Source organism: Mustela lutreola, chromosome 13, assembly GCF_030435805.1.
Source record: "Mustela lutreola isolate mMusLut2 chromosome 13, mMusLut2.pri, whole genome shotgun sequence".
In the NCBI taxonomy this organism is placed as follows: Eukaryota; Metazoa; Chordata; class Mammalia; order Carnivora; family Mustelidae; genus Mustela; species Mustela lutreola.
The window spans coordinates 14,832,554-14,849,318 of record NC_081302.1 but is presented as its reverse complement, the minus strand read 5'-3'; the positions used below and the strand labels follow the sequence as shown (position 1 = coordinate 14,849,318).

Genomic DNA, 16,765 nt, shown 5'->3' with positions numbered 1-16,765 from the left:
ATAATGCTAAGCGTGGGCGGGGATGTAGGGACACATAGAAACTCCCGTGTCATAGACAAGAGGAATGGGGATTAAAAAAAATAATAATAAAATCAGCTAGAGAGCAGCTTCCTAGAGGGTAAAGAAGATGTTACCTACACCCGTGAAGGTGTAGGACTAGCCCAACGTTTCATCTAGTAAGAAAGCAAAGGGAATCCTTAGAGGCCAAAAAAAAAAAAAAAAAAAAAAAAATGGGAAGAAGGCACAAACACAGAAAGGCCAGTCAGCTACCCTGAAGCTCCTTGGTTACTGAGATTTTAAGTCCCAGTTGGCCATACCTGGGGATCCTAGCACTATGTAATACTGTAGTCAGGATCAGAGAACTCTGCGTAAACTTGTTCCCACCCCAAAGTAATAACTATAGGGGAAAAAATTAAAAAGCATTGCTTCACCATCTCCATCATCATCTCCATCACTGCCCTCCTGGGTCATGGTAAGGGAATGTCCTGTCTCAACCATGGGTCTGAGAATAGGGGCAAACAGAAGTTACTTGAGAAGTCAGCCAACATTCACTTGCATGAGGGACTAGAATTCACACTTACTGAATGGCTAGTCAAAGATGATAATTTAAAGTACTCCTGGGGCACCTGGATGGCTCAGTTGATTAAGCATCTGCCTTTGGCTCAGGTCCTGATCTCGGGGTCCTGGGATCCAACCTGCTTCTTCCTCTCCCTCTCCCTGCTGCTCCCCCTGTGTGTTCCCTCCCTCTCCCTCTCTCTGTCAAATAAATAAATAAAATCTTTTAAAAATAGTAACAAATAAAGTAGTCCTGGGTTGGGGTGACTTAGTGGCTCTGTTGGTTGTCTGCCTTCAGCTCAGGTCATGATCCTGGAGTCCTGGGATGGAGCCCCCACGTCAGACCCCCTGCTCAATAGAGAGCCTGCTTCTCTCTCTCCCTCTGCCCCTCACACCCCTGCTCATTCTCTCTCTCTCTCTCTCTCTCTCTCTCTCTTTCTCCTCTCAAATAAAAAAAAAAATAGTCCTGGGTTGATAGCTCACCTAAACAACAGGAAGAAGCAAATATAAATTCTATCAGAGGGAAAAAACAGCCAACTCAGGCCTCAAAACATGTCCATGAAAAAGTTGCCAGGAACATAAGCTTATAATCATAAATCACAAAACATGTGTTTTTAACAAACCACCATGAGTGAGAAGGTCAGTAGAAAAAAAAAAAAAAAAAAAAGACCAACCTCCCAAAACTATAGATATGAGAATAACGAGATACAGAATATAACTTAAGTATCTGGCATTTGAATTATGACTAAAGAACAAGAGATTAGAAAAAGGAATCAGGAAGATACAAAAAGGATAACATAGAAACTCCAGACTTTTTTAAAAGGATAGTATTAGAAATTAGAAACTCTGAATCAATTAACAGCAAATTACATGCAGCATGGAGAGATAAAGTCATCAAAAATTTTAAAGAGAAGTTAAGAAATAGGACAAACAAACAAAATCTTATCAAAGTTACAGAAGGAGATAGAGAAATAGTAGTGGCAGAAGTAAGATCTGCAGAAGGAAGGAACCAAGAGTTTTCCAGAATTGATGAAAGATAAGAGTCATTAGATTTAAGAAGTTCAGTAAATGCCACAGGAGAGTACCAAAAAGTTCATACTTAGAAAGTCAAACCAAAACTGCTAAAACCAAAGAGAATCTTAGAATCAGCCAAAGGGAAAATAAGAATTAATTTACAAAGAAATGACAAATCCAATTCAGGATTTCTCTACAACAAAAATGGAAGCCAGATGAAAATGGCATTCTATCTTCAAAGTTCTGAGTCAAAAAAAAAAAAAAAAAAAAGTCAACTTATAGCCGTATACCCAGAAAAATTATCTACCAACTCCAGCACAGAAGATATATTATCTGACAAACAAAACTAAGGTAACTACCAACAGCTCCTCTCTAAGAAAACCTCCCCAGGATAGACCTTAGGAAGGAGAAAAATAGTAAACTCACAAGGAAGTTTTGAGAAGCAAAATGGAATAGCAAGCAAAAAAAGAAAAATGACATATACAGTACTAAGTGTGGGGCTAACATATGAGGAGAGAAAACTCTAATTTATGGAACTAAAAATCAAACAACATAGAAATAAATAACGTAGCCCAGAAGAGGAGTTATTAATATTAAAATGTCTTAAGGTCCTTATATTATTCAGTAGGAGAGTAAAGACAATGATTGATTTTATTTATTATGTATGCACTAAAATTTCTAGAGTAACTCTTAAACAGTACAAATAATGTGTAACTTCCAATTTAATAGAGTGGAAAATTGAAATGTGGAAAAAACTCAAAAAAAAAAAAAGAAAGAAGAAAAACAGTATGTACAGTTGATCTTTGATCAACAAGGTTTTGAACTGAGCAGGTCCACTTACCTGTGGATTTTTTAAATAAATACAGTAGCAGTATTATAAATGTATTTTCTGTTCCTTATGATTTTATTAATAATGCTTTCTTTTCTCTCACTTACTTCATTGTAAGAATACAGTATATGATACATATAGCATAAGAAATATGTGTTAACTGTTTATGTTATCAGTAAGGCTTCTGGTCAACAGTAGACTATTATTTACATTTTGGAGGAATCAAAAGTTTTATATGGATTTTTGACTGTGTGGAGGCTGACACCCCTAGTGACCATGCTGTTCAAGGATCAACTGTGTACATCAGAAGAAAATCAGAAAAATCATATATTAGGTAAAATAGGTGTTAGATTGAGTCCTAAGTTCAAGAATAAATCTAGCATGGGGCACCTGGCTGGCTTCAGTTGTTGGAGCACGTGGCCCTTGATCTTAGGGTTGTAGGTTTGAGCCCCATGGCGGGTGTAAAGATTACTTAAAAATAAGAACTTAAAAAAAAAATCAAGCAAAAACTGTAACAAGACTTAAAGTATATAATTTTACTGAAAGACACTAAAAATGGGTTAAATGTAGAGACATATGATACTCATTGTGAGGAAGACTCAACTTTATAAAGTTATTTACTTTCTTCCAACAAACGTCCCAGTAAGCATATACATGTATAACTTTTTTTTTTAAGATTTTATTTATTTATTTGACAGAGAGAGAGAGAGATCACAAGTAGTCAGAGAGGCAAACAGAGGGGGAGGGGGAAGCAGGCTCCCTGCCAACAGCTCCTCTCTAAGAAAACCTCCCCAGGATAGACCTTAGGAAGGAGAAAAACAGTAAACTCACAAAGAAGTTTTGAGAAGCAAAATGGAATAGCAAGCAAAAAAAGAAAAATGACATATACAGTACTAAGTGTGGGGCTAACATATGAGGAGAGAAAACTCTAATTTATGGAACTAAAAATCAAACAACATAGAAATAAATAACGTAGGCCAGAAGAGGAGTTATTAATATTAAAATGTCTTAAGGTCCTTATATTATTCAGTAGTCTCCCCAAGCAGGGAGCCTGATGCGGGGCTTGATCCCAGGACCATAAGATCATGACCCAAGCCAAAGGCAGAGGCTTTAACTCACTGAGCCACCCAGGTGCCCCATACATGTATAACTTGATAAATTTATTCTAAAATATGAAAGGCACAGCGGAGGTAAAAAAACAAAACAAAACAAAACAAAACAAACAAAAAAAAAGGCTCACTCTTGAAAAAGAAGAGCAAAGTAAGAAACATCAACAAGACCTCAAGAAACTTTTATAGAATTAGAGTAATTAAGGGATTATCGTGTGGTACAGGAACAGACAAAATAGATGGAACAGATTAGAGAATCCAAAAACAGGTCATGCAATTGCTGTTATCTGATATGGCTACAAATCTGTAGAGAAAAATGAGACTGTTTAGTAGGGACAGAGAAACTGGGTTCCCATATTAAAAAATGAAATAGGTCCTTAAATCATAAAACAGAAAAATCAATTCTGGATGATTTAAGAACTTAAATGTAAAAGCTGAAACTTTGAAATAGGAGTAGAGGGTAATGAATTTGGTATCTCTGAGGGGTATTTCTGAATCAAGATCTCAGACGTAAAAATCATTTAGTGAGAGCTTGATAAATTCGACTACATTAAAATTCAGAGTTTTATTAAGTAGCCAAATAAAGACAAAACACAAACTGGGGGAAGATATTTGCAACATGAGTAATCAGTGAAAGATTACAATCCAGGAGCACCTGGGTAGCTCCGTTGGTTAAGTATCTGACTTCGGCTCAGGTCATGATGTCAGGATTCTGGGATTCCTCCCACTGAGCATGGAGTCTCTCTCTCCCTCTGCCCATCTTCCACTCCCCGACTCATGCTTTTGCTCTAATAAAGAAAATCTTCTTTTTTTTTTTTAAGTTTACTATCCAGGATATATAGAGAACTAAAAATAAATTATAGGGGCGCCTGGGTGACTTAGCTGGTTAAGCATCTGCCTTCCACTCAGGTCATGATCCCGGGTCCTGGGATCGAGCTCTACATCCGGCTCCCTGCTCAGCGGGGAATCTGCTTCTCCCTCTCCCTCTGCCTGCTGTTCCTGTGGCTTGGGCTCTCTCTCCTTCTGTCAAGTAAAAAAATAAAATATTTTGAAAAATTATAAAAAGCCATGCAACTCAAAGAATTACGTGAGTGAAAATGACAAATGTCTTTGTAGACGAAAACACAAGAACCAAGAAATACATGACAACATACTCAGCTTCATCATTAATCCACAAATACAAAAGTCATCCTAATGTGATACCTTTACACTCATCAAAGTGACCAACCCCGCCCCCAAAAGCCCAGCAATTCTAAGAACATCCCAATACCACATGTTATGAAGTAAGGCAATGGGACTCACCTACTGGTAGTGGGATGGTAACCTGCTAGAATTTCTCAGTAGGGCAATTTAGTACTGTCTATAAAATTGGAGGACTAGTTCCCTCTTATTTCCGACTCCCTAACAGTTCTGTCTTTAAGATTACCCTGGATAAATTCTTGTGCAGGTGCATAAAGAGAAATTCAGGGGTACCTGGGTGACTCAGTGGGTTAGAGCCTCTGCCTTTGGCTCAGGTCATGATCCCAGGGTTCTGGGATCGAGCCCTGAGTCAGGCTCTCTGCTCCTCGGGTATCTTGCTTCCCCTCCTCTCTCTCTGCCTGCCTCTCTACTTGTGATCTCTGTCTGTTAAATAAATAAAAATAAAGTCTTAGGGCGCCTGGGTGGCTCAGTGGGTTGGGCCGCTGCCTTCGGCTCGGGTCATGATCTCGGGGTCCTGGGATCAAGTCCCGAGTCCGGCTCTCTGCTCAGCAGGGAGCCTGATTCCTCCTCTTTCTCTCTCTGCCTGCCTCTCTGCCTACTTGTGATGTCTCTCTGTCAAATAAATAAAATAAAAAATCTTTTAAAAAAATAAAGTCTTAAAAAAAAAAGAGAGAGAGAAATTCATTGAGAACCTTTACACCTTTTCCAACCACTGTTGAGGGGAAGCAAATGGAGGTTCATCTCCAGGAAAATGGATAAATTGTAGTGTATCTGTTTAACGAAGTGCTATTTTTCAGCTGTACTATTTAATGAGCGACAGCTACATTCTCACGGACATAATGTGTGCAAAAACAAGGTTACAGAATCCGTGCGATATGATTGCATTTGTATGAAGATTCAGAAGCATGCGAGACTAAAGCAATTGGTCAAATAAGCCTTCACTGTTACTGTATAATTTGTACTTTGTAATATCTGGTTATTGCATGGTTCGTTAAGCTTCAGGCTAACAGAAAATTAAGCATTAACTATGGTGCCAGGGGGAAAAAATCTGCGAAGTCAAAACGTTTAAAAATCCATCTGCAAGTTTTTAGTATATCTCCGTGTAGGAAATTGGAGAGATCATCTTAGGTTATCTTTAAAATGCCGTCGGGGATGCCGACTTCATCCTGAATTCCGTCCTCCCGCGGGCCACCCGAGCCTGACATGCGGTCCCCTATGCGCGTTAACTGGCCGTGACACCTGTCTGAGCGCCAGGCGCCCGCTGCATGCCTAGGCCACCAAAGTGTGCTGTGTGGACGCTGTCACTGCAGAAGGCAGAGCGACATGTCCAGGGCGCAGATCTCAGCGCTGGTGTTCGGCGTCGGAGGGTTTGGAGCTCTCGTCGCGGCCACCGCCTCCAATGAGTGGAAAGTGACCACGCGAGCATCCTCGGTGATAACGGCCACTTGGGTTTACCAGGGTCTGTGGATGAACTGCGCAGGTAACGCGTTGGGTTCTTTCCATTGCCGACCGCACTTTACTATCTTCAAAGTAGAAGGTAAATATAATGGCTTTGTTTGGGGGGTGCAAGTAAACTGTCACTTTTGCCCTCGCTGTGCCCAAGCGGCTGCATCCCGCCGGCTGTTAACTCTGTGAACACTGAGCGTCTCAGTCAAGGGCCGGGCATGGCCTGGGAGGGGGTGACCAGTCTGAAGGTGGCCCGAAGGGACGTCATCCCCGGGAAAGGGGATCAGGCCACGGCTCTTCTGCAGATAACGACTGCGTTGAGGGATAGACTCCAAGGGACAGGCTACAAGTGGCTGTTTTATGCATCTATTCTTAAAGATTCATTGATTTATTTTAGAGAGAGAGTGTGTGTGTGTGTGTGAGTGTGCGGGGAGGGGGGACAGAAGGAGAGAGAGAGAGAGAGAGAATCTCAAGCCGACTCCCTGTTGAACCCCTGAGCACAGAGCCTGGAGCCTAACGTGGGGCTCGATCTCACCACCCCGAGATCATGACATGAGATGAAATCAAGAGTCGGCTGCTTAACCAACTGAGCCCCCAGGCGCCCCGCAGAAATGACTCTTTTAAAAGCTCTTTTCAGTTTCATGGAGGGTTTTATAGACAGGTATGTGCACATCTAATACACACACATATACACATGTACACATACCTATTATCAGTGAATCCTATGTTATCCCATATTCCTATATTTCCTTGGCCGACTGAGCATGAGGTACTTACACACACGAGCAGAAGCGTATACAAATATTCATGTACATATTTAGGGCATTAGGAGCTTATGACTGGAAAGACAGTGCTGAGGAAAGAATTCTGTTTACAGAGGGGTTTCTATTTTTTTTTAATCATATTGAATGGGGACACCTGGGTGGCTCAGTTGGTTAAGCGGCTGCCTTCGGCTCAGGTCATGATCCCAGCGTCCTGGGATCGAGTCCCGCATCGGGCTCCTTGCTCAGCAGGGAGCCTGCTTCTCCCTCTGCCTCTGCCTGCCATTCTGTCTGCCTGTGCTTGCTCTCTGTCTGATAAATAAATAAAATCTTTAAAAAAAAAAAAAAAAAAAAAAATAAAAAAAAAAAAAAAAAAAAAAAAAAAAATAATCATATTGAATGATAACATAGCAGAGCAAGAAGAATTTCAAAAGTAGCTCATGAACTTTACCTTTTTGTTACTTGGTTTTATTTATTTTAAAAAAATGTGTAAGCAAGCATTCATCATTTCACCTGTTAGAAACTCTATTACAAGTATATGCTTCTTAGAGAGGGAGTTTTTTTTCTTTAAAGGCATTTTCATACCTCAGGATACCTCCAGGGAAACAACTGTTTGCTTTCATGTCGTTATAAGAATCACTATCTGCCTCTGCTTTCTGTCTTTTCGATGTGTTTGCAAATCTGCCGTAAGCTGTGGGTTTATTAGGTTAAAAATCGCCCATTGATATTTTATGAAATAGAGTCTTTTCGCAGCCAAATGGCAAAACTGTACCTTGGCCCCAGTAAAGAAAATGAAAGAAAATGTTAACTAGGAAGTTACTAAAGCATAATGTTTTATGGGATTTTGTGTAAAGTATTCACGTCATTAGAGCACAATTCATGCCAAAGAATGAAGAGAGAATATTTAGTTAAAGTCAGGAGAATTCTAAAGATAAGCAATAGACGGGGCGCCTGGGTGGCTCAGTGGGTTAAAGCCTTTGCCTTCCGCTCAGATCATGATCCCAGAGTCTAGGAATCGAGCCCCGCATCGGGCTCTCTGCTCAGCAGGAAGCCTTCTTCCCTTCCTCTCTCTGCCTGCCTCTCTGCCTACTTGTGATCTCTGTCTGTCAAATAAATAAGATCTTTAAAAAAAAAGAAAAGATAAGCAATGGACATATTCAGGCTCGGAGAGCCCACTTAGGCGCTCAAATAACAAACTTTCCTGAACAGCCAATCAAAGAATCAGGGTTATATTTCTTATAAATATTTATATTTATATTGTAAATATTTATGTTTATATATACGTATTTATATTCTAAATATTTATATTTACGAGTCCCAACGTGTAAACTTACTTTGGGCTATTTCAGAACTGCTCCTTCTGCTCTGGAAGGTTTCGCTAGGTACAAAGGAAAATTGTAGAAGGAGAGGAGGGTTGTGGGGACCATGGCGCTGTTCCGCACATCTCTGTGGTTCTTCCTTCTCCATGGCCCCTGTGGCCCACTCCCATCTTGGGCAGCACGTGAAAGTTATGTCACGTGGGTAAGTGTAGTTCTTTGTTCTTTACTAGGTTCATTTTTTTTTTTTAAGGAGAAAAAAAATTTTTTTAAGTAATCTCCATATCCAATGTGGGGCTCAAACCCACAACCCTGAGGTCAAGAGTCACATGCTTTACTGACTGAGCCAGCGAGGCACCCCTACCGGGTTCATCTTTTTTTTTTTTTTTAATATTCTAAATTTTTTTTAAGTTTTTTTAAGATTTTATTTATTTATTTGACAGAGATCACAAGCAGGCAGAGAGGCAGACAGAGAGAGAGGAGGAAGCAGGCTCCCTGATGAGCAGAGAGCCCAATGCAGGGCTTGATCCCGGGACCCTGAGATCATGGCCTGAGCCGAAAGCAGAGGCTTAACCCACTGAGCCACTCAGGCACCCCTTTAATTTTTTTTAAAGGAATTTATTTATTTGGGAGAATGAGCAAGAGAGGGAACACGAGCAGGGAGAGGGAGAAGTTGACTGCTCTGCCAAACAGGGAGCCTGAAGCAGGGCTCGATCCCAAGCCCCTGGGATCATGACCTGAGCCGAAGGAAGACACTTAACGTACTGAGCCATCCAGGCTCAGCCCCTTGGTTCATCTTTTTAAAAAAAATTTTTTTTGTCTTATTACCCTTTGTTCTGTATTCCTTAATGAAACCCAGCTATTTGAAAAATTGACATTCAAAGTTAGCTCCAAAATGGCTAAAGAACAGTGGTAAATTTCCGTAGGACTCCAATAGCTGCTTCCCCAAATGTATCTTAGAAAACAGGGAGTAACATATTCCAGTTACTATATAGTTCCCCCCTTAAAATTTTATCCACCTTGATTCTGCTTTTCTAGATTAAAGATAATGCGTTCTCTATCTGCTGTGTCCCCTGCACACAAGAGGTAATTTGAAAATACGGTCCACGGACAATGCTGTGATGAGAACATGTAAAATTAATTTAACATAATCTCTCCCTGTTCTTCATCCTGAATCAAAATCTTTATAAAACAAATAAGTTGCTACAGAAATCTATTTTCAACACCAGGAACACTGATTCATGTTTCCAAAGGAAACAGGGGCTCACATCGGGGTTTCCTTATTCACATGGAATTGTTGCTGCTGATTTTCCTTGACAATTGTTGGAAAACAGAGCAAGGGGGGTGTTGGGACAGCGTGCCAGTGGGCTCTCTGATGTCACAATCATTCCAAATCAAGAACAGAACTCAGAGCCAGTGAGGAATGAAAATAGGTATATCGCATTGGAAAATAAGGAACTACTTAAGCCTGCGATGTCAGTCTGAGACAAATCTTCTTAGACTTAGGTGAGATTAAGTCTCCTCGAAGAAAGAAAAACAGAAAATCTTTGAGCTGCCAGGGTTTTCGTTTGTTTGTTTGTTTTGGGCCTTGCTGTTATGTAACCTCACTGCCGGCGTCATACCTTCTTGCTACGACCCCTCTCGGATGTCTCAGTACAGCTGTGGCGTTTTAGGGACTCGTGTAGGTTAATAGTGACTAGAGTCTTGAAAGATTGGCTGTGAGCCAGACGGTCTCTGACAAGAAGCATTTACAGTTACAGTGAAAAATACAGGCCTCTTTGACGATCGTTCTGTGGAATGAATTTGAGGAAAACACCCCAGGGACACTTTTAATTCTGTCCCCCTTGTGGCCTGCCAGCTGCTTGACTTGATTTCATAAAGCCTGTCCGTGTCTTGAGGTACAGGACCCACCACGGGCTATATCTCTAGTTCTGTCATGTTTTGTCCTTCTCTCGTGTCACCATTAATAGCGGAATTTCAACTGTGAAAGCCAAATGTCTCTCCGAGGGAGGGAAGCAGTCATTTCTGACAGGGAACGCTGGGTTCAGAAAGCATGGCTACAAGGAGCGGCACTGGGGTCACCTCAAAGACAGGGACCCAGACCATGAGGTTCTCCTTGTGCTCCTGTCACCCAGGGGGCTCTGGATATTTGCAACATGGCTGAACAACAAAATAGTGAATGAGACAGATGGTTCCTGATGAAGGCAAAACTGTACTCATGGAGTGGTGTGACTGGAGTGATTTAGGATGTGGACTCAGGCAACAAAAAGGAAGATCACTGAATTGTGATTCAGCAGACCAAACTTCAAACTCTGACTTTTTTTTTTTTAAGATTTTACTTATTTGACAGAGAGAGAGCACAAGCCGGGGAGCAGCAGAGGGAGAAGCAGGCTCCCCACTGAGAGGGAACCCAACATGGGGCTCGATCCCAAGACCCTGGGATCGATCAAGGCAGATGCTTAACCAACTGAGCCACCCAGATGCCCCAAACTCTGACTCTTTCATTAACTAGCTGCAAGACCTTGACTTTGCCAATGAATCTCCGTGTCTCATTCATAAATTTCTTTCTCCATAAATTGAGAGCTGGACTCCCAGAGCCCCTTGAAGTATCTTCCAACCTGAAGTTCAATTCCAGGGCTTTGCAGGGCTTCACCACCTTGCGGTAGTTCACGGAAGAATTACAACTGTAAAAGGCTCCTTTGATGTAATTTCTCATGAGATTAGTCCTTCTTTTTCTCCCGTTATCTATTATCTTAGCTGGCTTCCTGTGTTCCTGTTTAGAATCTTATCTGCATCTGGGTGGAGATAAGTTTAAATGACCTCAAATGACTCAGTGAGTAATGACCAAGTAGAGATGCCAGGATTTCAGTGGAATGAAACCAAGCGCTGTTCTAGAAGCCGGCAGTCAAATGCTGGCTGCCTGCAGGAGCGTGGACCTTCTCTCCTCCCTACCTGTCTCCTCTACCTCTCCCCCCCCCACCCCCATCCCCTTAACAGTCGTGCCATAAAAGTGGGGGTAAAAAGGGCACCTGGGTAGTTCAATTGGTTAAGTGTCTACCTTCGGCTCAGGCCATGGTCCCTGGTCCTGGGATCGAGCCCCGCATTGGGCTTCCAGCTCAGGGGAGAGCCTGTTTCTCCCCCTGCTTCTCCCCTGAGCATGGTCTATGTCAATAAATAAATAAAATCTTAAAAAAAAAAAAAAAGAATGGGGGGGATAAAGGAATGGCATGTGCTAGGGAAGTTTTCCGAGGATGTTTATGCACATATAGAGAACAGCTGGGAGCCATCCGAGGTCCTAACCAGATTTCTTGCTGGTTGACATGTGTGACTTAGTCTATGATTAGGTAACAGTAAACACAATGCAAACAGTGGTAATAAATAGATGAAAACTAATTACCTTACCAGTGAGGGAAAACTGACTTCAGTAATTTAAATCCTTCCAAAATATTTCACAAATAACATGTTTCATAGATCTCCGCACTTTTGGAAGGCATTTCCCTTTCATCTCAGGAGAGGTATCCGTTTGCTAAGATTCTGACTGCTTTCTGAGATTCAGTTTCATTCGTTAAAGCTGAAGCTGGGGAGCCTGGGTGGCTCAGTAGATTAAGGGTCCTGGGATCAAGTCCCATATCGGGCTCCTGGCTCCTCGAAGGAGGCGGAGAGCCTCCTTCTCCCTCTGCCTGCCCCACCCCCGCTTCTGTTCACTCTCTCCATCTCTCTCTCTGACAAACGAATAAATAAACAAAATCTTTTAAAAAGTAAAATAAAACTAAAGTTAATTTTAATTTCCAATTTATTTTCTTGCCATATTCCAAGTGCACATAAAATTATTTAAAATCATATAGAAAAACTCAAGTTTCATCTTTGGCAGTTTTTACCCCCGAAATAAGCCCCAAAAACATTTGACATGTTTTGGCCCCAACAAAAAAATGACATAATTTCATATGCATACTGATGTGAGATAGGTGAATTGTATTTTCACAGTAGAATCTGGCACCATGGGCCACCATAAAATTGTCTCTCTGCCAAGAGCAATGGAATGCGTAGTGCCGGTAGGTGCCCATGTTGTGGTGAAGATGGCCCTGGAGCCAAAGCAGCCAGGATTCGAGAATTCTACGTCCCTAGGGTGCAGGGTGTTCCTTCCTGGAAGCCACGGAGATTTCCGAACACTGAATCTCCATTAATAGTCTCCCTGGGGCCAGAACCTTATCTGATCCATCTCAGTGTCCTTGGTGCCTACCGCTGGGGCTGGGTCCTAGAGGCCCTCGAAAAAGGTTTGTGGATGGAACAAATGGAAGACGTTGTTCATGGAGTTAAATTGCAACATTTAATAGATGCAGAGGGAATCTCCTATCGTGTCACCAACTCTGCCAGAGGGAGAAGGCCCTAGGGAGGTGCTTGAATGGAGAAGAGCCCTGCATGTTTTTTATGAGATGCAAGAGGCATTTTTCAAGACACATACTGATTTTTTTTTAACGATTTTATTTATTTGATAGAGAAAGAGCCCGAGCACACAAGCAGGGGAGGGGCAGAGGAAGGAGAAGCAGGCTCCTTCCCTGAGCAGGGAGCCCAACACATGGCTCGATCCCAGGACCCCAGGATCATGACCTGAGCAACAGCACTAAATTGACTGAGTCACCCAGGCGCCCCAAGACACATACTGATTTAGAGCCTTGCTTCTTCAACGATGGTCCTCAGACTAGCCGCATCTGCATTACTTGAGAGCTTACTAGAAACATGGGATCTTGGCTCTGCACAGACCTACTGAATCAAAACCTGCATTTGAACAACATCTCCAGGTGTCTCTTATCAGATTAAAATTTTGAGAAATCCTTCCTCTTTAGGGCTTGGACTTTGGATTTAATGGACTCACTATTTACTAAATAAGGGTTTTAATTTCCCTGGGCTTCAATTTTCTTACCTGCTAGATGGTGATTAACCAAGATAGCAGAGGAAAATGCGTTGTTCAATGCCAGGCAGAGACGCTCAGCAGAGGGTAGCATTCATCCCTGTGAGTAGGTCTTTCAGCGCTGAGAGACGCCAAGAGAGCTCACATCTCGATCGTGGTGGGGGTGACTATTACTTTTGTTCCATCAATTTGTTTCCAGCCAGAACCACTGTAGCTGCTTCCTGGGATCTGAAGCCTGGAAGACGGGAGCCTCTGAACCCTAGGTCGTATTTATGATATTGCAAAGAACACTGTGCTCACCAGACACACACTGTTTATGCTTAGGATTTATTAGACCCCATAGGGTGAGACCGGGCTGCATTCAGAAGTCAGGTTCTCCCTACGCATGTGGGGATCTGTTCGTTACAACTGTCACAGGTTGCACCTGCTGGAAATGCAGAGAAAAAAAATCCACTTTCTGCTCGCCTCATTGAGAAAGAGCTGCACCAAACCAAGGCTAGGCAGCCAAAAAAAGGATAAAGATTTACTCAAATATTGCTAGCCTCAAAGACTGGGAAAAACTCTGTGACAGTTTAATATATTGATTTGAATCACATTCACATTTTACAAAGTGCTTTCACGTAATTATGTTTTTTCAAAAGATGGCAGTCTGTAGCCCCCATTATGTGGGCAAAATCACTGAGGCTCACAGGGGAACGTATTTATAGCTTTGTATGGTCGTCTACAGATTTTTGAGGGAAATATTCAGCATTTTGTACTAGCTCCCAAACCGGTTTGAGTCCCAGCTCTGCTGCTAATTTTTTTTAAAGCATTTATACAGGTTTTTGGAAAATAAATCAGTTTATCATATACTCAAATGTATGCATGACTTTCTCATAGGACTTCTTTCTTGGTCTTCTGTAGTTTTTGTTTTGTTTTGTTTTCTAATAGAGCGTCTCCTGCCCTCTTTAGTCCAGATTTTATAACTGCATTTAGGAAAGAGATCTAATTCTATAGCATTCTATTGCTTGGTGAAAATAGGTCATTATTGCCATTTCTGGCAGAGACGGTTGACAGGAAACAGGACAGGAAATGATGTAATGATTCCAGAATTGTGTATTTCCCCTATGCCCTGCTGTTTGGGGAATGACCTTACAGCTAACCAGGAACTTGCCACGAATCCTTGTATGACCTTGTGTAAGTCACTGAAATTCACTTTGTTCCCCTTTCTTACCTACAGGATGAGGAGGACGGGATGGAGGACATCTAGTTAATACCTCAAAAGTTTGTGGAATGATCAAGAAACATAGTCCTATTACACGAAATAGACTTTTGTTGTTGTTGTTAAGATTTACTTGTTTATTGGAGGGAAAGAGAGAGAGAGAGCACGAGCAGGGGGAGCAGCAGAGGGTGAGGGAGAAGCAGACCCCCTGCTGAGATCATGCCCTGAGCTGAAGGCAGACCCTTAACCATCTGAACCACTCAGACACAGACTAGAATGTTTTAAAATGTACCTGGGGGCGCCTGGGGGGCTCAGTGGGTTAGGTGTCTGCCTTCAGCTCCGGTCAAGATCCCAGGGTCCTGGGGTCGAGCCCCGAATCTGGTTCCTTGCTGGGCATGGGAGTCTGCTTCTCCCACTTCCCCTGCCTGTGTGCTCACACATACACTCTCTCTCTCTCCTCTCTGTCAAATAAACACTAAAATATTTTATGAATAGATAGATAGATAAAATGTTGGGATCTGTTTTAGTCCAGGACAGTAAGACACACAGACCCAGAATGCTGTCATGAAGGAAGAAGTTTTTAAACTCACAGACCCCTAGAAGCTGGAGGCCGGTTCCCCACACCGGGCCACTGGGGAAACCCCAGAGCCAGTGGGGGTGGCAGGAGTGAGAGGAAACCCTGGCCAACACCTTCACTGTGGTTTTCCCTGGGAAGGCTCAGCAGGTTCGGGACTGGCTAGCCTGAACCACCTCAGCGGGCTCTGGGGTAGGGGCTACATGGTCTGTACCCGGCCCGGGCGAGGGAGGGGGGGTGGGATTGGGGAAAGGGGGGTTTGGGACCCAAGAAGAGGCTCGTTGTGTGCAGGCTTGACAGAGAAGGTAGTTGATAGGTGTGGGTGTTGGGTGTGTTGATTTGCATTTGAAAGGTGACGTGATCATTAGCCCTGGGCTGGGGGGCAGTCTGGGGATGCCCAGAGCACAGCGTGAATTCTCCTTTGGTGTTTGCACAGGTAGGGGAGCGAGGCGAGTGCTGGGTTCTTCCACATCTCCTTAAGGCTTCACTTGCTCGTCTAATCTTCAGGATTTGTTTTCTCCTGTAAATATTTTGTGTGGAAAGGGGTCGGGTTTATTTTTCACAGGGTTCACTGCTCCTTGGTTGGCTTGTTGCCCAGCGGACCATACGTACCACAGATCAGCTCTCTCCAGTGTCCTCTGTCCCTGCCTTCGACGACCTCCCCTCCCCGGGGAGACACACTCAGAGGACCCTTTCTGGGGACACCCTCTGCTGGAGTTGGTGATTTCAGAGCTCCCTGCTGCTCTGCCTTTTTCGGCCATTCCAGAACATTCAGAAAGCTCCACTGCTCTTCAATGAACTCGGGATAATTAAGCTGCCTTTCGGGAGCCAGCTGGTTTCCCAGTTAGGCTTTGGCCAGGTTTTTTGTATGTATTACAGGAAAAATTGATTACCAAAGGTTGACAATTTGGCAAATGGCTGTGATGTTGTATTACAGCTACAAAGGAAGCCTGTGGGTAGTTAATTCAGTTAGTCACTAATGAGTGCCTTCATCAAAGCATTCATTAGGTTCCTGGCACAGAATATAGGTCTGGGGACGCAGTGAGGAAAAGGAAAGAAGCCTGTCCTCCGTGGGTGTGCTGACAATCATTTAGCGGACAATCAGCTCGGCGTGGTAAGTGCTACCTGGTGGTAAAGTTCAGGGAGCAGGTGGGCTTCCCAGGAGAACTAGCGCGGTGTCTGTCTGGAAAGACGGGTGGAAGTTGGCCAAAGAGAGAGACAGGGAGGGCGTTTCAGGCTCCGGGACTCATGCGGCTCGCACTTATTAACTGCCTGACTCTGGGCAAAATGTTTGACCCAGGAGCTCCTCCATCTGTAAAATGGGAATAATATCATCTCCTTCAGAGGGCGGTGGTGAGAATTAAGTGAGTCCCTCTGTGTAGAGCGTGTAGAGCCGTGTCTGGCCCGAAAGGTAAAGGTCTCAGAGCAGGAGGGGACCGAGGGCCTGAGCACCCGAGGGAACGGCATTGTGTAGGGGCTCAGAGTTGTGTGGGGAGATGGGAAAAATCAGCCTGCAGGTGTCAGGAAAGGGGAGCTTGCCAAGGGACCTTTAAGCTCTATGAAGAAGTGCTGACACTGTCTTGGAGGAGCTGGTGGCCCGCGTTTTCGAGAGATCCTGCTGTATTTCATGTTAGAGCCAGAACCAGCGGGGCAGCAGGGGAACAGGCAAGGAAGATGGTTAGAGGCAGAACTGGTGAGCTCGCAATGGAGTGACTTGTGAGGGATGAGAGGCATCAAGGTCAGCGCTGAGCATCCCTTGCTGGAGACTTGATGAGCGCTGATAGAAAGTTCCTTGCAGAGCAGGTGGGAAGGTTAATTCCATCTAAGGTACCATTAATCGTATGAGAATGT

The 16,765-nt window shown here is 43.3% G+C and overlaps 1 protein-coding gene across 2 annotated transcripts in view; it reads left to right on the top strand.

The window, feature by feature from the left end:
* Positions 1–5,790: 5,790 nt before the first annotated feature.
* Positions 5,791–16,765, top strand: part of CLDN10 (claudin 10) — a 119,237-nt gene continuing 108,262 nt past the window's right edge. The window contains exon 1 of one of the 2 annotated variants that reach the window (XM_059144820.1): positions 5,791–6,244. In XM_059144820.1, coding sequence (XP_059000803.1) covers positions 6,031–6,244 — 214 coding nt within the window. In that variant the 5' untranslated portion in view covers positions 5,791–6,030. The remainder of the gene's footprint in view (positions 6,245–16,765) is intronic. The other variant, XM_059144821.1, reaches the window with a different exon arrangement.